Source organism: Neopsephotus bourkii, unplaced genomic scaffold (assembly GCF_033783945.1).
Source record: "Neopsephotus bourkii isolate Nb327-2 ecotype Australia unplaced genomic scaffold, CSIRO-AGI_Nbou_v1 NB_1770, whole genome shotgun sequence".
NCBI lineage: Eukaryota > Metazoa > Chordata > Aves > Psittaciformes > Psittacidae > Neopsephotus > Neopsephotus bourkii.
The window spans coordinates 286,579-311,286 of record NW_026902244.1 but is presented as its reverse complement, the minus strand read 5'-3'; the positions used below and the strand labels follow the sequence as shown (position 1 = coordinate 311,286).

The following is a 24,708-nucleotide window of genomic DNA, read 5'->3' as shown; positions in this document are numbered from 1 at the left end:
CGGGAGCTCTCGCCAGCAGGGGAGCTCCGGGGAGCTGGTGGCGGGACAGACAGCCGGGCCGGCAGGGGGCAGCACCCGGCCCAGCCTAGCCCGGCTCTTCCGGCAGCGCGGCGGGCGGTGCTGAGTCAGGGAGCCGGTGGCGGTGGAGGCGGCAGCTGTGGGGATGCGGGTCCCGGCGGCCGCGGGGCTGGCGCTGGGGCTGGTCTGCGCGCTGTGCTGCGTCCTGGCGCGGGGCTCCGAGGACATCGTCGTGGGCTGCGGCGGCTTCGTCAAGTCCGACGTTGAGATCAACTACTCCCTGATCGAGGTGGGCGCCGCCGCCCGTCCCTTCAGCCTGCCGGGCCGGGCGGAGCAGGGCGCCTGGCAGCCCTGGCTCCTTGTGCTCTTCCTGCCTGCCTGCCGAGCCTCAGCCTGGGTGCCCGGCTGCGCGGCGTGACCGCAGCCCGTGTGCCATGGCCGCTGGCTGTGGTTGCGGCCTGGTTTCAGTTGAAGTAGGTTCTTCTTCAGGCATTTTCTTCGGAGTCCGGGGCGGAATTTACCCGGCTTCGCCTGGCAGATTGCCGTCTTCTTGCAATAAACCTTTCCCTGTTATCCCCCTGGGACACGCGGGAGCTGTTGTGTAAAAGCACTTGGTTAGAGAATGCCTGGTTCAGGCGTTGCTCACGTTTTCTTAAAGTATCTTTTTGTTTGTTTCTTTTAGATTAAATTATACACAAAACATGGTACCTTGAAATACCAGACAGATTGCGCTCCAAACAATGGGTATTTCATGATTCCCCTGTATGATAAGGTAAGAAACTGAAACACCAGTGCTGTCTGCCCTGTGATGTAGGCAGGAACTGTCTCCACGTTCAGATCTGCCAGTAGAACATCCCCTACACATGAAACATTTGAATCAGGACATCATTTGTTTTGGTTTTGACTAAAATTTGAACTGTTTCTTTGGGTAATGCTAGTATTTTATTTCTTTGTTAAGTGTTATGAGAAAGTCCAGGTAACTTTAGCTGCTGTATTGCGTTTGTGCTGCTTACCTGAATGACTGCAGCATGGGGAGACTTGAGTTACTGGCAACAGCCATGTGCTAGCAGCATAGAAATACTGCACAGAAAGTGCATCTACCTACATAGTACAGATAAAGCTTTTGGTTACCTGCCTATAGAAATGCAAATAAATTTGTATTAGAATGTGTTTTGATATGACTGGATTGAAAATAACTTGAATGACTAATGGCAGATGTTAAAAATATCTTAAGGAAATAATACCGGAAAAACTCGGAATGTATCAAAAGTTTGATGTCTGTTTAAACTGAAAAGAAATCTACATTTACATTAAATACAAGCTGCCCTCAGATGGTCTTAAGTGTTTTGCTCCTTAAAAGAGATAGTTAACTTGGGGATCAGAAATAGAATCATAAAATAATAGAATGGTTTGGGTTGGAAGGGACCTTTAAAGGTCACTTAGTCCAACCACAAAATAAACCCTTCCCTTCCCAGTCTAAGAATGTGAGATGCCTTCTGAGCTCTGTGATTTCATTCTTAGGCCTTTCCATGAATGAATTTCAGAACATACGTGGCAGAACATAATGTGGTGCCCACTGCTTTAAAGAGGATCCCTGTGTAGATTAATACTCTTTTGGTGCAGAGCTTTTAATAGGATTGAAACTTTTTTATCCCCTGTTTGGGCAGAATGATTGAGCAGGACCTCCTAGTGGAAATACTAAAGGCTGATTTAGAGCACATCTGTTGGGGCAGGTAGAGATACAGTTGAACACTTTCTAACTGAGCTGTTTGAACATGAGCCAGGTTTGGTCTGGATGGAGTATAAACATGGTGATACTTAATTTTGGTCTTAGCTGGCTGGATGTGAGCCCAGCATCCCAGCCTGTCTGGGTAGATATTGCTGCTTCTTTGAATGGAATGTCTTAGGTATGAGGAAGGGAGAAGACTGACACTTGAATCTTGTGTTACTCTGCAGCTTGATGCTTATGTTCTGACTTTTTTTTTTTTTTCCCATTCTTAATTGTATTTTGATAAGTGAAGACAGTTGTTGCTTTCTTATTTCATTTTTAGGGGGATTTCATTCTTAAAATTGAGCCTCCCCTAGGGTGGAGTTTCGGTAAGTGCTCGTAAGTCTTCTTACAACAGGGTAGTGTATCTGCAATGTGAGACTTAAATATCTCTGACTTGCAGTTGGCAGGGAAAATCAAGTGCTTTTCTAAAGAGATAAGTTTTACTGTATGGTTTTGATAACTAAAGTGTTCTTACTGTACCAGAAGATAATAAGCTATAAGGTAGACACTGACAAAGTAACCCATGAACTGAATCAAAGGAATGTGAGTTCTTGACAAAAATGGCTGCCGTGGGAAGCAGAAAGAGGATTTTCAACATCAGGGTTTGTGGGTGCTTTAACTTTGATGAGGCAGGGCTTCCACAGCAACCCTTGTGTGATTGAGCTAATGCATTTCTGTGAGAGTTCTGTAAAGCTAGAGTTGCTTCATGTTTGCTCTCTCACTAACTAGCATGCTGTTTCATTGTGCTTCCCCTCCAGAGCCAACCAGTGTAGACATCCATGTGGATGGCATTAATGACATTTGCACAAAGGGAGGTGATATTAACTTTGTGTTCACAGGGTTTTCTGTGAATGGAAAGGTTAGTCTCCTTTATTTATTCCATTTTATGCTAATTCTGCCTTCATAAAAACATTGTACTTCAGCTCTGCAAGTTATTTTTATCCATTTATACTCTGGTTTCTGTTCATTTTGACAGGTTCTCAGCAAAGGTCAGACATTAGGTCCTGCTGGAGTCCAGGTTGTACTGAGAAATGCTGGCAGTGACATAAACATACAAGCAACTGTTACACAACCTGGAGGAAAGTGAGTATGGGTGTTGCATAATTAATTCATCTGCTCGTTTACACAAGCTTATTTTAATTTTGCCATATCAACTGGGATGATAGCAGTTCTGAAATATTTTTTCTAACGTGCATAGAGTCTGAGTTGTTTTTGTATAAACAGATGTTTGTGACTGTTGCTGAAGAGATGTAACCTTTTTCTCATCTTACAGGTTTGCTTTCTTTAAAGTGCTTCCTGGTGAATACGAAATCTTTGCATCTCATCCTACCTGGATGTTGAAAGAGGTTAGAGCCTACAGAAGTTCTGTTTCACCTGTTTAGTGAGGGCGGATCTGCTAGACTGTGTATTGATTAGCTAGTGTGAGGAAGGGTTTTTGTGAGTGGACAACATTAGTGGGGTTTTCAAGCATTTAATTTAGGTTGTCAAGAAACTGCCTCATGCAGGCCCAGTTTAGAGACAGTAGAGTCAATCAGGGCAGAACTGGCAAATGAGCTCTTGCTTTCTGTCTCCTAATCTTACACATTTTTCAAGAGCTTAAATATTGTAGCAGATGCTCTAATCCCTCCCTCTCAGACTGCTTGCTTTCTGAGAAGCTATAGGATCCCGACGTGAGATCCCGACCAATTCCTAAATCAGTAAAACAGAAAGAATACTGTTTTGAAAAGTATCTTTGCTTTAGTGTCTTTGTGTTTTGAATAGCCTCTTTGAGCACTGCTTCTCTGGCCTCTGTTTCTGTTGTTGTGTACAACTTCTGATTGTTACTTAGGTGCTGTAAATGAAGTGCTTGCTTTTGATGGAGATGTATGTGTTTCTGTATTTCAGTCAAACACAGTGGTACGGGTGACCAGTTCTAATGCTTATGCCGCTAGCCCTCTGGTTGTTGCAGGCTACAATGTTTCTGGGTCAGTACGGAGTGATGGAGAACCAATGAAAGGAGTCATGTTTCTCCTTTTCTCTTCTTCGGTCGCTAAAGAGGTAATGGTGTGTCAATACCTTTTCAATATGAGTATGGACATAAACAGAAAACAGCTAAATAGCTTCCAGATTCATATTGCCCTGATACTCATCTCTGTCCTTCATTGAGCTAGGGTTATAGGAAACATAAGCTGTACAACCCCTCAAGCTGTACTTTTTGTTTGCTCTTTGCTTCTCCCCCCCCACACCTCCGCCCCTTCTCCAACAATACTCTTTAATACAATATTTGCGTACATTCTGAGTTTTCACATGACCTCCATGGAATTACTCAGACGTGTAACCCAATAGCCATCTCTTTCAGTGTTGCAAAATTGGGGCTTAATGTCTACATATTTTTTGGACACAAGAAATTATTTTAATTTCAACTCTTTTAAACTCTTAATTATTATAGAAACATAGAATAGTTAGGGTTGGAAAGGACCTTAAGATCATCAAGTTCCAATCCCCCTGGCATGGGCAGGGACACCTCCCACTAAACCGTGTCGCCCAAGGCTCTGTCCAGCCTGGCCTTGAACACTGCCAGGGACAGAGCATTCACCATTTCTCTGGGCAACCCATTCCATTGCCTCACCACCCGAACAGTAAAGAATTTCCTCCTTATATCCAATTTAAACTTCCCCTGTTTAAGTTTTAACCTGTCACCCCTTGTCCTATCACTACAGTCCCTAATGAAGAGTCCCTCCCCATCATCCTTATTATTGTCTTCAAACAGCCAGGTTCCCCAACAATCAGGCTGCTCAGGGCATAGAAAACTAATATCTGAACTGAAGCAGGGAACATGTGCAAAATACAATACAGTTCACATCATGTTATTGATCTGTGTATTCCGTGTGGGTCAGCAGAGTTGAGGGCTATAGTTTAAGGACTGTTTTTCCAGTTACACGTTTTAGCATGTTAAATGTTGGTTAGTAAACGTGTTCCCTCAAGAGGGTGATGCTTCTCCATGGTGGAAGACCAGCTTCTGGCAGAAGATGTTGCCAGATAAATCCAGAAATTCACTATATGGGAGCTCTCATTTTTCTTCAGCATATGGTTTTAATTGTTTTTTGACCTCTTGATGTGAAGACAAAGTTCAACAGCTTCTCTTGCCATCTTAAAAATGTGTTATGAAAAGAATGTGAAACATTTGGACATGTGCTGTGTTTTGTAGAACTCTGTTCTGTAATACTAACCTTGTTCACAGAACTGAAGTCAGTTAATGCTAAGACATGCATTGCAGTTCTGGGGTACTGGGGGATGCTGAATTTCCATATTTTCTGGCCTAATTACTATTAAGTTGATTATTGGCTGGTTTTTCTACCTTTTACCTACACATGAATATTAAGCTGTGCTGTCAAACCTTGCCTCTAAAATGGTTTTGTACTTCCTATTCTTCATTCACAGTATAGGGTTTTGAACCCTCCTACATCCCCCCCTGTAATTCTCCTGTGAGAAAAAAGTTGTATTGTATTTATTGCCACAGGATGTTGTGGGCTGCAGTATTTCTCCTGTGGATGGATTCCAGTCAAGAGATGAGTCTCTTTCCTATTTGTGCAATGTTGTATCAAAAGAAGATGGTTCTTTCAGCTTTCTTTCTCTCCCGAGTGGGAAATACACTGTGGTAAGTATCTAGGAATTTCATTGTTTGTCTGTCTGTTGATTATTTTTTTTTCACTTTCATTTTCTAAATGCATAACTTTGTAGCTATTAAAACATAAATAGTTGAAATATTTTGAATTTGATGAAATAATCGGAATAGGAACCTCCAACGTAAAGTATATAACTCTGAAATAAGTTGCTGTAATAGGGCTCTGTCATGTGGTTTCTGGACTAATTGCAAATCAGGCTCTGGGTTACCGGAATGCACTGGCCAGTTACAGAACAGCACCTAGAGGCTGCTGGGAGACTGGAAGTTTCAGTTAGCTACAGCCTCATGTGCTTTGAGTTCTCTTGTTTTCTTTTTGCCCATTCTCTGTGGTAGTGTAGGATCATGGTTGTCTGTGCAACACTAGAGGGATGGTCTTGCATTCTCAGTCTGTATGCTTTAGAAGTGGGATTAAAACTTTTCTTATTCCTTTAACCCTTCTAGCGATGATACAATGTCCTACCTGTAAGCCTTTGCGCATGCAAGTACCTTTCCTGTATTCTGAGTAGAGGGTTCCTTTTATGCCTGTTCAGATAATCTCATATGGTTTCCATCAAACACTCTTGAAATACTGCCCTTATTCTTGTCTCCATCCCTCTGAATTATTTTTTCCAGGAAGTTTGCAGCCCATTTGATGTTTCATAGAGGTGTGTGATGGTGATAAGGACATGGAAAACGGTAAAGGAAAATAATTCTGTCATCATTGCTTCTTAGGAGTCAAAGTGATTTGTCTTCTTTCAGATACCTTTCTACAGGGGAGAGAGAATTACCTTTGATGTTGCGCCATCCAGGTTGGACTTCCTTGTAGAGCATGACAGTTTACAAATTGAGGTAAGGCATTCAGAGGAAATAATATTTTTGTGCCATTCATTCCTGTAAAAGTGTAACTGATCTTAGCAGAAAGCAGATGTATTATTAAAAAAAATTCTTTGTAAGAAGTTTGAAGACATTGCTGTGCATATCCTCTCGTACAGCAGGTAGAAGACAACATTTAGCATCATGCTGTATTTCTGTGCTCAGTCCCTTTTACTAGGAAGAAACAAAATAGGAAAAAGTGGTCTACTGTGCTCACATGTCCATGTTGCAAACAGGGCAGTAATCTTTCAGGTTGCTTAAATTTTCTCATTCAGATTGTCAGATGTCTGGAGAAGGGCCTGTAGGCTTTTATGGTTTGCAGAGTGCCTTGTGTAATGGCATTATGATCTGGGGTTTGGGTCTTCTGAACTGTCCTGATGAAGATAAATTGAGAATCAGTTCCTGTACATAGGGGAATGATATGCCTGGAGATTGATATGTACTTTCACTATGATTATCTTGCTGCATTTTTTTTTCTTAAAGCTGGAAATAAATTTTCTTTATATGTATTATGTGTGTGTGGGGAAACAATGTTGATTGCTATAGGTGTGTTTGCTTTCACTAAACAAAGATTGATGTTAACTTTCTTTTCCTGCTTCAGCCTGTTTTCCATGTGATGGGTTTCTCTGTCACAGGCAGAGTGTTGAATGGTCCTGAAGGAGAAGGAGTTGCTGATGCCACTGTGACTCTGAACAATCAGATTAAAGGTATCCAGTGGTCTTGGTCTTTGTTGCTACAGGGAAGCCTTTATTAAGCTGAAGTACAGTAGTAGTGTATGAGATGGAATTAACCCTTCAGGATAATACACTACCTTTGTTGCCATTTATTTGAAAAAGTAAAGTGGTTTTCATGCAGTTGATTAATTCTGCATTGTCTGGCTTAGGTGAAAAAATTTAGGTGTTTGTTTATTTTGCTGCTGAAAATTTCTTAGTTTCTTTCACCCCTGTGCCAAATTGTGCTTTGAAATACAGAAATGAATGTTGGTCTAGTATGAAAGCTTAATACTGTTTCTTTGTTGTGCAGTATAAATTAAAAATAGCATAAAGCAGTGCATGCCCTTTATCTCTTTTGGCACATAAGGACAGACAGTCAACACATGCTCTTTTTTTTAAACTCTTCTTGTTATTTGTTACAGTAAAAACAAAAGCTGATGGCTCTTTCCGCCTTGAGAACATAACAACAGGTACATACACAATTCATGCCAGGAAAGAGCATCTGTTCTTTGATACTATTACTGTGAAGATTGCACCAAACACACCTCAGCTAGCAAACATCATTGCAACAGGGTAAGTACTGGTGATGTGATAAAAATGTCATTTGTTATGTGGACAAGGTCCTTTCCCATGTCATGCCCAGACTTGTGTACTGTTGTCAGGAGCTAAATAATTACTTGAGAAATTCAAGGTAGATAGGACAGCGTGAGTGCTAATACAATAATACTTTGCTCAATACTAGTTAAAGCTTAAAGTATGCACTTAACCTCTTCCTTGCAAATGAAGATGCCAAGATATGGGTATATTGAGCAGTTTTAGAACGTTACGTGAACCAAGTGGCTTTGTGCCACTGATACTGCACCTCAGATAGTCTCCTTATGTGCAGGAGTGGAGTTACATAGCTGTCTGGTGCTGTGGTATACCAAACATCTACATTTTATTGCTCACTCTCAAGGTCATAGTTGTCTTATGTGAATAATTCTTTTCTTGTTTGTGATTCTTTGCTGGGCATCAGCCAGTGTAATGAGAGTGAGGAAGGCAAGTGGGGCATGATTCAGGGTCCAGGAGTTTACCCTGGCGAGGAAATAGTGGCAACCTGTCATAGAAGTGAAAACTAGGACCTTCCTGAGGCAAATGGCAGCTAGGTCATACAGAGTTAGGTAGTTAAAAATAAAAAATCCCTGTGTGATATTAATTGATCAGTTACAGGGGTTGTTTTCAGTCACTAAATATGTGCTGTTGAAAGTGAAAAGTAAAACTTAGCAGCTTCTAATTTGGCACCTTGTCTTGTTTTTTCACAAGTGTAGGTGTACCAGGGTTGTGTTCCAGTGAATTACCTATCTTTCACACAAATCATTTCAAACTATTTAAAACCTGAAGGATGGCAATCCTGAGTCAATTGCCACCTGGGGAAAAAGAAAAGAAAAACAGGAAAAACGGCTTGAAGTGATTGGGTTAGTGATGGGGAAGAGTGAAACAAGTTGCTTGCAGATAAAAATGTAGCACAACATCATGGTAACCTTATAAAATAAAAGATCTCATTAATCGTATGAGTTTGTATGTGCTCCACTGTGTTTGCTTACAGTATCTCTTTTGTATGAATACTCTTTCAGGAGAAATCCATATCAATTCATGTGTTAGGACCTCAACACAGCGTGGCTTACTTTTTAAGGAAGGTGTTTTAAAACAAAGTTTTCTTTTATGAACTTTGTCAAATCAAGATACTTATATTGATGGCTGGCTTTTATGTAACAGATTCAGTGTGTGTGGCCGGATCTCAGTAACTCGTTTCCCTGACACAGTCAAACAGATTAGTAAATACAAGGTAACCATGATGCCTCAAGATAAGGACAAAGCATCACTAGTTACAACAGAAACTGATCCACAGGGAGCATTTTGTTTTAAGGCAAAATCGGGGACATACAATGTTCAGGTAAGAAGAATCTTCCATTTCTTCATTGTAGGACTGCTGGGAGGTTTTGGAGATTTTGAACATTTAGTTTCAAAAATTTGTGAAGTAAAATTTAGATTTTTCCTGGTCTTTTTCTCCTGTTTGCGCTATTTAAACAATCACAGTAATTTCCTTTTTTTTCCATTAATAACCTGAGATTCCCATGCTCCTTGTTTTTTACACTTATAAAGAGAGATCAGGCCATTTGGGTTGAAAGCTCTTATTTCTCTCCCCTTTCAGTTGTGATATCCCTTAGACTCCTTCTTAACTTAATATATTATCCTATAAGACATGTAATGTTTACTTTTCTCAGCTGCCTAAATGGTTCCTGAGAACCTGTAGCAGAATCACCACGAATTTTCATTGTGGAAGGTATTGCAGGCTGGAAGACAAGGAAGTGCATGGTTATAATCATAGAATCATAGAACAGTTGGAGTTGGAAAGGACCTTAAGATCATCTAGTTCCAACCACCCTGCCATGGGCAGGAACACCTCCCACTAAACCCTGTCACCCAAGGCTCTGCCCAACTTGGCCTTGAACACTGCCAAGGATGGAGCATTCACAACTTCCCTGGGCAACCTATTCCAGTGCCTCACCACCCTTACAGTAAAGAACTTCTTCCTTATATCCAATCTAAACTTCCCCCTGTTTAAGTTTCAACTTTCCTCTAACTGTCCTCATAGATAACGAAATAGGCTAATGCAGAAGCATCATGAAGTTCAGTCAGACTTTTTAGACTGAGCTGTTTGGAGGATATTTAGCTCAGTTTTACTGTCATTCTTCGGAGGATTCTTATTACAGAATTTTGGAAAGCATATTTGGGAGACTAGTTTTGCTTTGCTGGGATTTACAGTAAATTTCCATTTCCTAATTTCTGGTAAGAGGATCGAACTCAGCAGAGTGGTGTATTTCGACTAGTATCTAAAGCTGGTGATGTCTTGATGTCATATACTTTACAGGTGATTATTCCAGAAGCTGAGACCAGAGCAGGATTGGCTTTGAAACCCAAAATGTTCCCTGTTACTGTTACAGACAGACCAATAATGGATGTGACCTTCTCTCAGTTTTTGGCTTCCGTCTCAGGGAAGATCTCTTGTTTAGGTGAGCCAGTTCTGAAAGTGAAGTAGAGATGGGAACAGAGAACTTTAGCACTGCATGTGTGAATGAGTACTGTTTAAATCAAGACACGTCAGCTCTTTTTTTAGGAGACCTTACAGCCTAGTAATGTACCTTAATAACGTTTGAAGTAAAGTTACGTACCTAATTTTAATGCTTGCTAGGAAGAAGCAAGTATTCCTCAGGAAGGAATTCTGACCTCTTTTCCTCAGAAGATGCGTAAGTTCTAGAAAGAAATGCTCCTGGCTGACACTATGTGTACTGTACATCAATCAAAGGAGTATTGGAGGTGAAAAGACATCAAGAAATAAAAAGGCAGGGCATGTAAAAACCTGTAGGCTAGAGGCTCTAGCTCTCAACAGAAGCCTGCGATCTCTGTTCTTTTTCATGAGCTTTTACTCTTTTGTTTTAGTATAAGGTTTCTTTCTGCTGCTATTTTTCTTGATTACCCACTGATTTCAGCAGATGATGATTGGAGCTTGACTTTTTTCTCTCTGAATCCTCTCTGTGCTTCATGTTTTGTCTCTCAGGTGTTTACTGGGCCCTGTAGTCTGCAGAGCAAAGTGGACACAGGGGTTTAACGTTGGCCTCTGGTTGTTGCTTGCCATTAAATAAAAGAATATGATTAAAAGTCTCAAACTTCCTGAAGAATTCAAAAAAGCACTGGTAAACATGTGCTTAGGATATAAGAGTTTTAATTGGAAAGATTCTCTACTGGAGGAGAGTTGCCATTTTAACCTTAGTACACACAAAGCTTGCTTGGAGTGGGGGTTTTGGAGGCCAAGCTGGCAAGCCAGAATGCAGTCACATTTTCTCTGTCTTTTCTGCACAGATGCTTGCGGTGATCTGGTGGTGACCTTACAGTCTGTGAGCCGCCAGGGTGAAAAACGCAACCTGCAGCTCTCTGGAAACATGGACTCAGTGGCCTTCACATTTGAAAATGTGCTACCTGGCAAATACAAAGGTTGGATTATGGGGAACTACTTGAAGTCTTACCTTAGTATCTAAATTCGTGACGTAATCTGTATACCTCTGTTACAGATACTGTTTGCAGTATGCCCACCATGCAACTAGTTTAGAAACTTGAGAGGATCAGGAAAAATAACAAGAGTTGTTGTGGTTTAAACCCAGCTGGTAACTCAGAGCCATGCAGCTTAATAATGAACTGACTTATCCCAAGCCTAAGATTAGGGGCAGACCCTGCTTCCAGAATACTTCTCCTAAGAGCAGCGTGTGTTTTGGCCACCTGCCTTGGCCTCCTACAAGAATAAATTGTTTTCCAGGGAAAGATGTGGAAGTAATATATACAGATTGCTCTTTTTATACATGAGTCAGAGCATCTTTCCTCCTGATGAAATTGGAGGTTAGATTCTGATGTCCTGTAGGCTTCTTTGTTACAGTTGTAATGCACATTGCAGAACTTCCCAGGGTGACCAGACTTCATTAATCCTTTTTATAATAGTTTTTCTGTTATGAGACATGCTGGATTCTTGGTGATGCTGCAGTGAGACAGTTCTATTCCAGCAGTCATTGTCTGGCTTTGAAGTTTATTGTCAGGGAAGTTAAAGTGGTATGAGCTTTTTGTACCACAAAACCTGCTCTTATTCGCACAGTTTTACATTACTAAAATGCTTTGTGTGATGTATATTCTAGTAAGCATTGTACATGAAGACTGGTGCTGGAAGAATAAATCTTTGGAGCTGGAAGTCATGGAGGAAGATGTTTCAGGAGTAGAATTCAGGCAGACTGGATATATGCTGAGGTGTTCTCTTTCTCATGCAATTACACTGGTACGTAGATAACAGACATCTGTGTATTTTTTTTTAGTAAATTTGTGAAGGTAGGTTGGGATATGCTTGGAATGAAGGCTTTCTTATGTCTCTATGCAGTCATAAAGCACAGCAATATTCATGTTTAGAAGGCTTTGAGATTAGTCTCTCAGATTTAGTGAAATGGTCTTATGTTGTTAACTGCTATGAAAGAGAAGCATTAATGTATATTTAGGCAAATACTGTTTTTAATTTTGTTGTTTGGAAATTAGTAACAGCGAATTGTGTTGTGGCTTCACAGGAATTTTATCAGGATGGAAATGGACCAGAGAATGTTGGTGTTTATAACTTGTCCAAAGGAGTTAATAGATTCTGTCTCTCAAAGCCAGGTAACAGCTCTAAAATGTTAGTGTAAAAACCAAAAAGGAACCAGTCAAGTAATATTGCTGGGAATTAAAAAGAAATCTCTTGTGGTTTCTGAGAGGCATTATTTCATTTATACATATGTGTATATATATGTGTGTATAGATGCTCTGTTCTAAGTTTTTGGAATTCTCATATTATTTAGTCCTTTACTTAAATACAGATTCCAGAAGTAAAATAATTATTTTCTTTTACTTGGTGAAGGGCTTTGATCTCCAATGAATGAAGAGCATGTTCAAATAACCTTGATCATATGGGTTCCATTTGTCAGTCACATTAAAATGTGACTGACAACTGGAAGTTTAATTTCAATACAGGATTCTTGAGGTATAACTGGTAAAAGTACCGCAAGGTTATCTATAACAGGAAAAAATCATGGTTTTAAATTAGATTTTTTTTTTTTTTCCTCTTAACATCTTAGAGCTAATTCTCTGTTAGGCCACCTTAGGAAAACAGTTAACAAATTTATTTGGTATTGATCCAATTTTCAGCTTTGAACATTTAATCCTTAGAGCCATTGGTTTCATTCACAATACAATAACACAATGGTACTATAATTAATCAAAGGGTATTAGCTATGGGACCCTAATAGGTTACATCTGAGCTTGTTTGGTTTGTTCCATTTGTAATTATGTTTATCTGTGGTGATGCCTAATTGTGTTTTATGTCAGTAAACGTGAGAAATTGCACAGCTTCCAATAGTGGTCTGTGACTGAACAGAGGCAAATTAATTGACAAGCGTTTGTGTGAAAGGGAGGTGCTTAGTCAGATTTTATAATTGCTTCTGTACCATGAGAGTGCAGTCAACACACTAACCTTGAATTTTTCCCATGGATCTTTCTCTGACTTAATATTTACAGGTGTATATGAAGTGACACCACGTTCCTGCCACCAGTTTGAACATGAGTATTACACTTACGACACGTAAGAGCCTATCAATATGCTTCCATAAAGCTTTCTTCTGCTGCAGCAACTTCAGGATGTGTTTCAGCACTTCAGGATGTGTTGCTATGACTGTGTCTGACCAATAGAGGGGAGCTTTAGGAAAATGTATCAGATGTTTGGTTGCCTTTTTGAGTCTTAAGAAATTGCTAACGATAGGCTTAAAGGTGCTTTTGGTAATTTAACTGGATATTTTTGTTAGCCTTTTGTCTGGTTTCTTTGTTTTGTAACAAAGGAGAGATATTACACCTGAGAGAGTTGAAATGCAAGATGGGATAGTGAGTTTACTCAGAGGCGTGTACTTACTGTTGTACATCCCTAGAGCCATGACTCTCTGGTGATTTGATTCCTCTCTGTCCAGTTTTTGCAAGCTGAATAAATATTCACCCTAATGACAAGTAAGCAGTGCTGATCTTCCTAGGATAGCCATGTTTTGCTAGTTATTTATAGGTTGTGGTCTGGCAATGTGCTTAATGGCTCTTTGCTTCCAAAAAGAGTATTTCTGTTCCCAGACTACTTCTATTCATGAACATGGCAGAAAATGAATTCAGCATTAAGATCTTTTTCTTTTCTGCTGCGTTAGTGAATCAAAAGTGATGAGCTCAACAGGAGAGCCAGCACAGCGTGAGTGAATAGATAGAAGCAGAAACCCTCTTTCAACAGCAAAGCACCGTTAGGCTCTTGGCATCTTGGTGAACTATGTCTAATATGACAAGCTTTTGAGTGTCCTTCTGTTGTGTGTAAAGTGCATATGAAATCAATCAAGTCAGCTTTAGTTTGAGAAGAAGCAGGAGGAACAAAGGAAGGACTTGGTTTGGCCTGTTGTCATGCCATAGTTTGGGGTTCAGAGCTGGAAAATGCTCCCTTTCTGATATGCTAATATCTCAGCACTACAACTTTGCTGTGTAATCTGTATGTTGTCTTTTATAAGGCACTTCTAACTTAGAGATGAAAGCATAAACTTTGCTAAATAAGATTTGGTTGTTTTCTTTAGGAGGGGAACCTTGAATTCATCTCTTGTCACTTTGATTTACAGGTCCTCTCCTAGCATACTGACGCTCACTGCGATTCGACACCATGTCCTTGGCACGATTGTAACAGATAAACTCATGGATGTGACTATTACTATTAAGTAAGAACAAAGAAATCTTGGTGCTATAAAAACTGGAAGAAAGACATCTCTCTCATAAAGCTTTACTCTGGTTTTAATACCACAGTGGCTGCTTTCTAAAGGGATGGCATCCAGCTCTAGACTGCAAGAGGTTTTTATGCTGAGATGTGCTTTGAGTTCTTTGTAGATAGGTAAATACGTCCTAGCCGTTGTTTTGAATGTTGTCATTTCATTTCAATATAGTCCCTTTCTACTTGTGTGTCATGATAAATAGGGATTATTATTTGAGTTTTTACACACTTTAATGAACTGAAATTTCAGAATTCAGGGGTATTGTTTTAGCTTTGATCTGAGCTCTTTAGCACTAGCATGTATTTTTTTTCCTTTTTTTTTTTTTGTTACCTCAGAATGAGAATCTGCTGCTTTAGAGCATTGTTGCTGCTGTGAAGAGGGTTATAAAAGGAAAACCATGCAGAGTGATCACACACTAATGAGCCAGTTTATGTTTAGGTGAGCAGACAGCTCACTACAGAGCATTGATTTCAGAACAGCTTTAACTGTATGAGGTGCCAGATCTGCCTGGAAGTGTCTGATAATGATGAGCACTTTATTAATGCTCTGCTGATGTCTCCTTGTTCTAGACTATGGGTTCTCAAACTTTCTGGAGTGTAGAAATATGTTTTCAGAGAACAAATTACCTGCAGAGCATTCCCTTGAATTCCCTGAGTTTGTTCAACCTGTAACTGCAACTACTGGGCAACCACAGCAGTTGGAAAAGGCACATTGAGACTGCAGAATGCCATTAGGATTTTAAAAACAACTCAGTGAGGAGATGAATATTGTACTCGCCTTCTAGGCTGGTTGTTTCTTTTGTGACAAGTGCTTTGAAGGCAGCTCAGTTGCCACAGCATGTCTGTGTTCAAGCCTACCTGAAGCTTTTCAGCCAAAGTCCAATTTGTGAAGTGGCATCAAAGTAAAAGGAACAGCTCTGGATTTAAAAGCAAGCCAGTTGTTTTAAACAAGTTTGTTAAAAGCAGATCCGTGGCAGGGATCTGTTAACTTTCAGTTAACCAAAAAAACCTGAACAACCCCAACTAAAAATAAAGCTGATTCTTAACAGTTTTTGATGATGGCTTGTTATGCTTGGAAATAACACTGTAGTAATTTACTGTGGATATCATGAGACCGTATGTGTGTTTATAGGTTTTAAGACAATTTTTTTATATATGTTTCTGTATTGTCTCTGGACTGCAGAGAAATAATTTATTGCCTTGCTGAAACTTAGTGTGATAGAGTAATAGAATCTGTTTCTCTTAAAAAAAGACAGAATATAGGTGAAGACTGAAGCAGGAGACGGAACTATCCTGATAATCTAAAGTGGTTGCAGGGAAAGTAATCATGATCATTGCAGTTCACTCCTCATAGAGAATTTTGCAATGTTCTCTGACAGTATTTCAGACTACTGCAAAAGGGACAGAAGATAAAAAGGATGGTTGGAGACTAGAATAAACTGCTAGAAAAGAGAGGGTGTAAGATCTGGTAAAGGGAAACAAGATGCATTGTTCTGAGCTGATAGAAAGAATGCAGTTAAACTTACCTAGCAATCTCTTCAGTGGACAGGGACAGGATAGCTGGATGGTTCAAATCTATAGGGCAGATAGGTTAGAACTCAGAGCTCTTCCTGGGAGTTGCCAACTATTGGAAGTATTTATTTGTGATAGAAGTTGTTTTCTCCTAGTAGACTCCTGAGAGGTTCCGAGGGAAAGGTCCTAGTACGATTAAAAATAGGGAGCTGACCTGCCTTTTTGTTTATTTTGTGTAACTCATCCTTTCCGTATTAAGCTTGTCAGGTTTGGAATTCCAGCTTTTCTTTCTCAGTTTAGGGCTTTGTTAAAAGTACTCTTGCAGACTCAAAAAATGTACCACTCCTGCTGTTGTCAGTGCTGCTGTGGAAAGTTACTGACCCCACAGCAGAGCTGGTGTATGGTCCTTGGTACAAAATCAAGACTGCTTACCATAAGCTTGGCTAAGATGCTGAACAATGCAAAGTGGTTGATGTGTAGGCATGTGACACTGGCTCTACAGTAGGATGCTGAGGCACACAGAGAGGAGAAGGAGGCAACAGGGATGTAGCTTCTTGAATGGTTATTGCATGATGAGGTAGAATTTGTGAGAGTTTCAGATAGGTCCTTTCCTGCTAGGGCAGGTAGGTCACCTGTAGTCCCTATGAATGTGCCTTTCTTGTAGTAATTGATTGATATGGAGGTTAAAAGTTTTAGCTGTGCTTGGAATAAATTGCAGGAATTGATTTTAAAAAAGAAAATAAATCCTAGCACTTGTCTGCTGTGATATAAAGGCAGTAATTAACAGATAAAACAAGCTTTTATCTCTCCATGTGGAAGGAGCTGATTTTGTTTTCTCCCCCATGCTTTCAGATCATCCATTGACAGTGAGCCTGCCTTAGTTTTGGGGCCCTTGAAATCTGTACAGGAGTTACGTAGGGAGCAACAGCTGGCAGAAATCGAGACCCGCCGACAGGAGAGAGAAAAGAAGGGTCAAGAGGAGGAAGGAACAAAGCCACCAGTGCAAGAAATGGTGGAGGAACTCCAAGGACCATTCTTATATGAATTTTCATACTGGGCAAGGTAATACCAAGCTCCAATGGACACAGTGTAATCTTTGTTCTATTGTTTGGTGTTGCCACCAGACAGAATAGTGATATATTCTATGCAGGAAGGGTGCTGAATGGGTACCCATGCATGTTCTTTTATTGACTGTCAGCTAAATGGAAACTAGTACCATATAGGACGAATTTTGCTTAGGTTATTGTTGGCACTTTTTCCTTGGGGTATTTAGATGGATTCTTGGGTCAATATGCAGTTGATACTCTGAATAGAATAAAATATTCTATTCTACATGGGAGCTGCTAATTCTGTTTTCTTCTAATCTTATTTGTGTTTTACAGGTCTGGAGAGAAAATTACTGTAACCCCATCATCAAAAGAACTGCTTTTTTACCCACCTTATGTGGAAACAGTTGTTAGTGGAGGTAAATATAAATAAAATCTACCTTCAAAGGAGTAGATTTTTAAGGCAGAAGGGTATCCATATAGATGAATGTATGACTAGCTCTTCAGAGGTAATACTAGGAACGTTTCAGTTGCAGCTATTTTGGCCAATTTCACTTTGAAATTTGGAAGCGTTGGTTTTTGGTGGAGGGTGCAAATACAGTTTGTATCAGCAGAATGTGCTTCCAAATGCTGAAAGACCACCTGGCAAAAGAGGAAGAGCTAGATTTCTGGGTTAGATGCTCAGAATTCTTCATATTACTGTCTATTTAGACAAATAGTTGTGCAAAGCAATGTATGTCTTTTGAGTTTGTTCCCAAATTCAAGTTTCTGTTAAGTTTGTTGGTTGTCTTTTGGTTTTTTTTGGTAGTAAATTACAATAATAAAAATAGTCACAAAAAAAGTAAACTTCAGAATTGTCAGGATTATCATCAGTCAGTGTTACTTGTAAGTCAGTGTCCATCTTGCCCTCAGATTGCTCAGATGGTGTAAGTGAACAGACTTTGAAATCACTAGATAATGTTAAGTATCCCTTTTTATGTGCCTCTTTGTTGTACACGTTCTAAATATATTGGAGAGGAGGCAAATAAAATGTTACTTATGTCATTAAACATGACATATGCTGGCCTGAATTTGAACTCAAAAGAATTTTGTCCAAGTTCTATATAGTATCAGCTAGAACGGCACGTTGTTGGATGTTCTCCAGTGCATGGCTGCAGTACATGTAACTTAGTGAATCCTTGAAGCACTCTAGCAAATCCAGAATGTTTGTTTTGGAGATGCGCTTTTTAGCTTTGGAACTCAGATACTGATTTTGGGAATGTTCAGGTGTTTTGAGATGTGCTGAGAGGCCATGCAATTGTCTTGGTTGATCTCTTATTCTGAGGTTAAAGAACATCAACTGGTCACTTTGGAAGTAGTTAAACTCTTGGAGTAAGACAGAGTGGTGAGTGTATTTTGACTTTCTTGTTTGTCTTAAATCCCCTTTGCAATGACCAAGAGAGTTGTCCTGGAAAGCTAATAGAGATTCATGGAAAAGCAGGCTTATTTCTGGAAGGGCGAATTCATCCTGAATTAGAAGGTGTTGAGATTATCATTGGTGAAAAAGGAGCAACTTCGCCGCTCATCACAGTTTTCACTGATGACAAAGGTGCTTACAGGTAATTAACAGATTAGTTTTGACCTTTTGGATTCTGTAGTTAAAATGCAGTGGTGACTTGACAATGTGTATGTGCTATCCAGGTGCTATTTTTAAAAGAGTTCTTTCCTTTTATTTGAAGTGTTGGGCCACTCCACAGTGACTTGGAATATACAGTCACTGCTCAGAAAGAAGGGTTTGTTTTGACTGCAGTAGAAGGAACAGTTGGGGACTTCAAAGCTTTCGCTCTTGCTGGGGTGACGTTTGAGGTAATGTTATAAACACTTTGGGTTCTGAATGAATAGTGTTTGCAGTTAGAGATAGACAGGCAAAAAAGTTAGTTCACATCTGCCAGCCAAACACAAATGGGTGTGGGATTTGGGGATAATGTTGTCATGGGGTAACAAGTTTCAGTGGATGACCTTAGTTGCAGGCCATGAGTTGCCATGCAGAAGCTATTTTGCAAGGTTTATAGAGGGAAGGAGCCTGCAGACCAAAAGACTGGGTTTATTTGCATATGTAGAGTTGAACCACATTCTCTTAATGATTTTTATCCCACAAGGTTATCTTTTCATGTGCAATCTGCTTCTAGTCTTTGGGATACTTTGTTCTAGCCACCAGATGTCCTGTGAATTGATAGAGAATGACTGCTCTGGTGGCACATGCTATGCATGGCTGGGACTCCCCAGGTGGTGACAGCAGAAGCTTCTGTAGCTCTGCAGTCTCACAGAAAGGGATGGGCTGCAGATGTGGCTACTTTTCTTGTGAGTGCAGCCGAGCGCTCAGAGCCAGCCCATCCATCTGCAAAGGGCTTCTGAACTGAACCCTTCTTCATAAAGCAACCCTCACACTTAAAATTACTGCTTTTCCAAAAATAGATCAAGTCAGAGGATGACCAGGCTCTTGCTGGAGTTCTTCTGTCTCTCAGTGGAGGGGTGTTTCGATCCAACCTCCTTACGCAAGATAATGGCATGCTGACTTTTTCCAATCTGGTAAGTTGAAATGAATTCTTCCTATTGTGGCTGCATGTGCAATGCTGTGTTACTTGCCCTCCAAAACAAGGATACTATTGGCTCCCTTCAGTGGCAGGGGATGTAGGCCTCCTTTGAAATTGGAAACCACGATGGGCAATGTAGGTCCCTCAGAGCGGACAACGCTTAAAATCTTACCAAGTAAAAGATGCAAAATCTAACCTGACGGGATTCTTCACAACAGGTAGTAGATGATGTTGATGGATCTCAGTTACTAATTTGCAGTCTGTAAGCGTGAAACAAGCCAATTTGTTGACGATCATTTGAGAGTCTTTAGAGGAAAGAAATCTAATTAGATTATTGATCTGTGTATGTGCATAAACATGCCTGAATAGTTTCCTTGCAGACATCCTTCTCTCCTGGTCACTTTGTTGTCCTTGAGGCTTTGTGGTAAGGTTTTAGGGCCATAGTTTCCTTTCACTCTTCAGGCTTTATCACCTAATGGAGTTTCATGGGTTTATTGCCCAATGTGCTAACTGTTTTTCAGTGTTCACACCTTTTGACCAGTTTAACCTACAGCTGGGATAGAGAACTTGAGCTCTTTAGGGAGCTCTTGCAGAAATACAGTTGTTTGTTGGTGGTGAATTTTTGTGCTGCTATCAGTAAACAGCTTGGTTTATGTCTCTCTGCAGAGCCCAGGGCAGTATTACTTTAAACCCATGATGAAAGAGTTTCGCTTTGAACCATCATCACAAATGATTGAAGTGCAGGAAGGACAGAATCTCAAAATTCGGATAACTGGATACAGAACAGCTTACAGGTCAGTGAAGCTGAAATGTCATGCAGAATGCTACCTACTCTATCAGGAGGCATTGTGCAAAATGTATGTCTTCTCCTGATACACCTCTGTTTTGAAGGTTTGGAAGGTACTTCTGAAGGCACAATTTAATTTTGTTATGCCCTGTGTAAGTACTTTTTTTAGCCTTATCTCATGCATGTTGATATATAGCTAAACCCTGCTGGCAGGTCTGTAGGAGAAGTATTGCTATAAAAGCGCTATGTTGGTGGCACTCCAAGTGGCTTGTGCTGCATCCAGTGGAAGAGGACTACTCTAGGGATAGCAGACCAATTCAGATACCTGTCTTCAAGATCCTTCCTTTTCTTGCCCTCAGGGGTAAGTGCTGCTGTTCATGGTGGTCAGAGAACTTGGATGCCTGAAGTTGTGCTCTGAACTGCAACCAATTCTGTACATTACAAATTCACTTTCTCCATGCTATGCTAAATATATTAAGTAATTTTTCATCATTTATGCCAATAGAATATATTAAAAATGTACATCAATTTGCAGTACATCTGTAGCAGTTGATTCTTTTTATACTTCTAGCTGTTACGGTACAGTTTCTTCTTTAAATGGAGAGCCTGAGCAGGGAATCTCAGTAGAAGCTGTGGGGCAGAAGGATTGTAGCATCTATGGAGAAGACACAGTAACTGATGAAGAGGGCAAATTCAGGCTACGTGGCCTTTTGGTAAGGATGAGAATGCTCTCTCTCATTTACTTGTATGTTAATGTGATAATGGAGCAATAAAATGTTCTATTAATTAGCTTCCAATTTCTGTTTCCCCATCACATTTGCTAGCTTAGATTCCCTTGAGTCTGTCTGTGTTAGGAAACACTGTTGTGTAGTAAATGTTGATTTTAGTAAAGTGGGATAAATGTATAAGTAGTAGAACAGACTTTTAGTACAGAACTCTGTAGAACCTGTGCTAGTGCACTGTGATGGCCTCCCACAGACACTGAACAGTTCTCATGACATGACCTGAGCCCCCAGTCAAGGTACTGAATATGTCTAGCAGTTGTTCATCAGTGTTCCAGTGTTAGAGCAGATAATTCCCTTAGGCAAAAGAATTTGGGGAAGCATTTAGTTTGTGTTGTGAAAATACTGGGCCAGGATATTTGGTGTATGTCTGATGTTGATTGTTCAGCATGTATTCAAAGTAAGCTGATCTGCAGGAAATGTGGAAGCTGAATTTATTGGATATTTATTTATTTATTTGTTGGCTTGGATAATATGCGTAGTAAGCAATTTGCTGAAGTAGAAAGTATTTGATCAGGTTTTACTCCTGTTTAATGTTTTCTTTCTAGCTAAAACACTTCACAGCAGATGATTTAATGCTGTAATGTGATAAAACTTGTGAAATTTCTGTGATAGCCCTTTCGTATTTGCTGGCAGTAAACACCGTTTATAGTGTTCTTGAGTTAAATATTCTACTTGGGAAAAGGAAGACTTTAACTGGGTGAAGTCAGGTCTGTTTGGGTGGTGTATCCTAAATGCCATGTTAGAAAATGCTCTTAATGTTTTCTAAGATTTAAGTGTGTATTATTCGGTGTTGGGATTTATCATCTGAATGTTGCTTTTAGCCTGGTTGTGTGTATCATGTGCAACTCAAAGCTGAAGGTAATGATCACATTGAAAGAGCTTTACCACAGCATCGGGCAATTGAGGTAATTTTTTCTTTTTCTGTATTATAACTTAATTATGAAATGCATCTGTCAGCACATTATGTCTGTTCTGTCAGCAGCAATGTACTTGAATGCATTCTGTTTAGACAAGTGGCTTTCAGCAAGTTAGTTCCCTAAATACAGGCCCCATATTGTGTGATTCAGCACCATAGCTTAAAACTGAAGTAAGATAAGCCCAAACAGTGAACAAGTGGAAAGGATTCTTTCACAGTCACAAAGACTTTACACCAAGAATCAAGAAAGTATATGTATAGAATACCTTTCAGCATTTCTTTATGCTGTGGAACAAAGCAGTAGTGACTTGAGGATGTTACAAATTGTCATATTTTCCTATTTATGTATTTAGTTATTGATTGATAGGTAGATCTCTTTATGCTTTATTTGATCCAAATCCTGCAGTCTTGATGTAGGTGAAATTTGTCATTCAGGCTAGCAAATCTTTATAAAATGTCATAATAAATTTGAATTGAAAACTGATGAAATGTTGCTAAATATTCTTTCATGCTTACAGATGCATATTAGCTGCCTCGCATTTCTCTCTTGACATCCAGTAAAGGTTAATTAGTCTTCGTTAGTTGTACAGAACTTTTCAGTGGGAGATGGTCATTATTTGAGCTCAGACACTCGCCTGACCAGAGTGCCCTCCTTTGCAGCAAAACAGAAAGGCAGAAACTTTCAGGTGCTTAGTGTCTTCTTGTTAAGAGTGCTTGCTGGTTGGGAAGGGGAAGAGCAAGCCAAATTCCAGAAAATCATCTGAAGGTTATGTATTGCAAATGACAGGTGTATGCAGTAGCTTGTACTAGCCTGCCATTTTCTCCAGGAGAGAAAGGATTTGAAAGATATCTGCACAGCCTTAGTGGCAACAGACTGTTGATACAGCCCCTGGCCTAACCATAACCTGTCTGTTGCCATAGTTCTTATTTTATTAAATGTCTTTTCTTACTCTGATCAGAGTTCACATGTAGGAACACAAATGTTTCATGTTTTAAACAATTTTGAAGAATATAAAGTTACGTATTTGCAAAGTAGGTTATATTATGTGAGCGCATTCCTCGTTAATTAACTGCATAAGCATCCTAGCATAGTAATATGTATCTCTCAGCACAGATGCAAAATAGGGAGACCAGTGTTCAGATACCAGGCCTTCCTTTGTATACTTTGTATACTTCGTGTAACTCAGCCTCTTACAAAATAATGCATGCTTCTGATACTTCTTCCATTTTTAGTTTAACTTAATGCCATCAGTTTTATACTGATAATGTGCAAGTCTTTAATCACAAGATGTTCACTCTGGAGGAAAAGTATTTGCACTTGGAAAGCCTTCAAGTTTCCATGTGGTTAGTATAGAACAAAATATACTTTTTGTTTAAACAGTTGAGCAGTATTTGTGTTGTGCTGGCTGTCCTGTTAACTGCTCCTCTGTTGGTAAAAACATGGCTGTGTTTTATGTTGCAGGTTGGGAACAGTGACATTGGTGATGTAAATATTATAGCGTTCCGGCAAATTAATCAGTTTGATTTAAGTGGAAATGTAATTACATCTTCTGAGTATCTCTCCACATTATGTGTAAGTTCAAGCCTTTCATCTTTGTTAAGTGTGTTTGCCATTGGTTTCATAACATTTTTGGCAAGGTCACTGGAAATTGTTCAGTGGCCAGAGCACACATTTAATTCAGATTATGACTAATACTTTAATGAAGGTGAATTTGAATTCCGGGTAGAATTAAGATTCCAGTGTTCCTGACTGCTTGCTTCAGTGTGTCCATGGTTTTTTTTTCATGGGAGTATGTTTAAGAAATCCTTTGTTCCAGTTGGCCTGTACATTTCTGGGTCTTCTTCCCTGGCCTTAGGGAGAGCAAGACAACAGGGGTGAAATGAGTCCTCTGTACCAGAGAACAGCATTAATTCCTGAAATACCTGGAAGTTTTGACATGCATGTCTGCTAGCAAGAAGATACCATGTGAATGCGATGATGCCATAGGACACATGGATTTAAAATACAGTTATAAGAGAGACAAATAGTAAAGCTGAAATTTTTAAAATTCAAAAGACTGCACTACGAGCTGAGAAAAACAACACCGTGATGCTTTTGGCTTAGCATGAAAATGCTGGAAGTGTCTACATGAGGCATTAATGTGGTAGGAGTTACAGTACCATTTCTCAAGTTTGAAAGCTACCTACATTTGCATATAAATGTAATGCCTGGATTTATTTCAAACCTAGTGTGTTACGCGTCTCACCTGCCAAGTTCTCATGCTAAGCTGTTGGGTTTCTGGGAGACATCCAAAGGATCCAACATTCAGAGAAGGTGTGAAAGGAAAATGTATCACCTTACTGAAGAACACCTGAGCAAGCTTCCTATTCTTCTGGGGAGATCTATACCCTTGCAGTTCAGCCTAAGCAAATAGGAATGGATGTCAAAATTTGATTATAAGGAAGTTAGAGGCCAGTACGTGGTTCATATTAGGATGGGTCTTGCGTTGCATTTAATGCACATGTGCTGTTGATGGGTGCGTATCATCACCTTTGCTTTCAAGGCAGAAGTTTTTGTCTTTAAAAGATGTTCTGAGATTTGATACAGACACAAGCGGGTGGTTTTGTGACCTCAGTCTGGTCCCTTTTGGTGATGTGGCTTGATGAAACAACAGGAAATGCTCTGCTGAGCTGTGTTTTGAGCTGCA

The 24,708-nt window shown here is 39.9% G+C and overlaps 1 protein-coding gene across 1 annotated transcript in view; it reads left to right on the top strand.

Annotated features, from left to right (window-relative positions):
* Window positions 1-127: 127 nt before the first annotated feature.
* LOC133226190 (BOS complex subunit NOMO1) overlaps window positions 128-24,708 on the top strand; it is a 29,245-nt gene continuing 4,664 nt past the window's right edge. Inside the window, exons 1-27 of the mRNA XM_061379404.1 lie at window positions 128-307; window positions 701-790; window positions 2,070-2,115; window positions 2,548-2,648; window positions 2,766-2,872; window positions 3,063-3,135; window positions 3,674-3,826; window positions 5,289-5,426; window positions 6,192-6,281; window positions 6,907-7,012; window positions 7,441-7,591; window positions 8,774-8,951; window positions 9,930-10,071; window positions 10,919-11,050; window positions 11,740-11,876; window positions 12,157-12,244; window positions 13,139-13,202; window positions 14,257-14,352; window positions 16,767-16,976; window positions 17,297-17,379; window positions 18,399-18,558; window positions 18,679-18,805; window positions 19,415-19,528; window positions 20,200-20,327; window positions 20,892-21,033; window positions 21,927-22,010; window positions 23,484-23,594. Coding sequence (XP_061235388.1) covers window positions 164-307; window positions 701-790; window positions 2,070-2,115; window positions 2,548-2,648; window positions 2,766-2,872; window positions 3,063-3,135; window positions 3,674-3,826; window positions 5,289-5,426; window positions 6,192-6,281; window positions 6,907-7,012; window positions 7,441-7,591; window positions 8,774-8,951; window positions 9,930-10,071; window positions 10,919-11,050; window positions 11,740-11,876; window positions 12,157-12,244; window positions 13,139-13,202; window positions 14,257-14,352; window positions 16,767-16,976; window positions 17,297-17,379; window positions 18,399-18,558; window positions 18,679-18,805; window positions 19,415-19,528; window positions 20,200-20,327; window positions 20,892-21,033; window positions 21,927-22,010; window positions 23,484-23,594 — 3,195 coding nt within the window. The 5' untranslated portion in view covers window positions 128-163. The remainder of the gene's footprint in view (window positions 308-700; window positions 791-2,069; window positions 2,116-2,547; window positions 2,649-2,765; window positions 2,873-3,062; window positions 3,136-3,673; window positions 3,827-5,288; window positions 5,427-6,191; window positions 6,282-6,906; window positions 7,013-7,440; window positions 7,592-8,773; window positions 8,952-9,929; window positions 10,072-10,918; window positions 11,051-11,739; window positions 11,877-12,156; window positions 12,245-13,138; window positions 13,203-14,256; window positions 14,353-16,766; window positions 16,977-17,296; window positions 17,380-18,398; window positions 18,559-18,678; window positions 18,806-19,414; window positions 19,529-20,199; window positions 20,328-20,891; window positions 21,034-21,926; window positions 22,011-23,483; window positions 23,595-24,708) is intronic.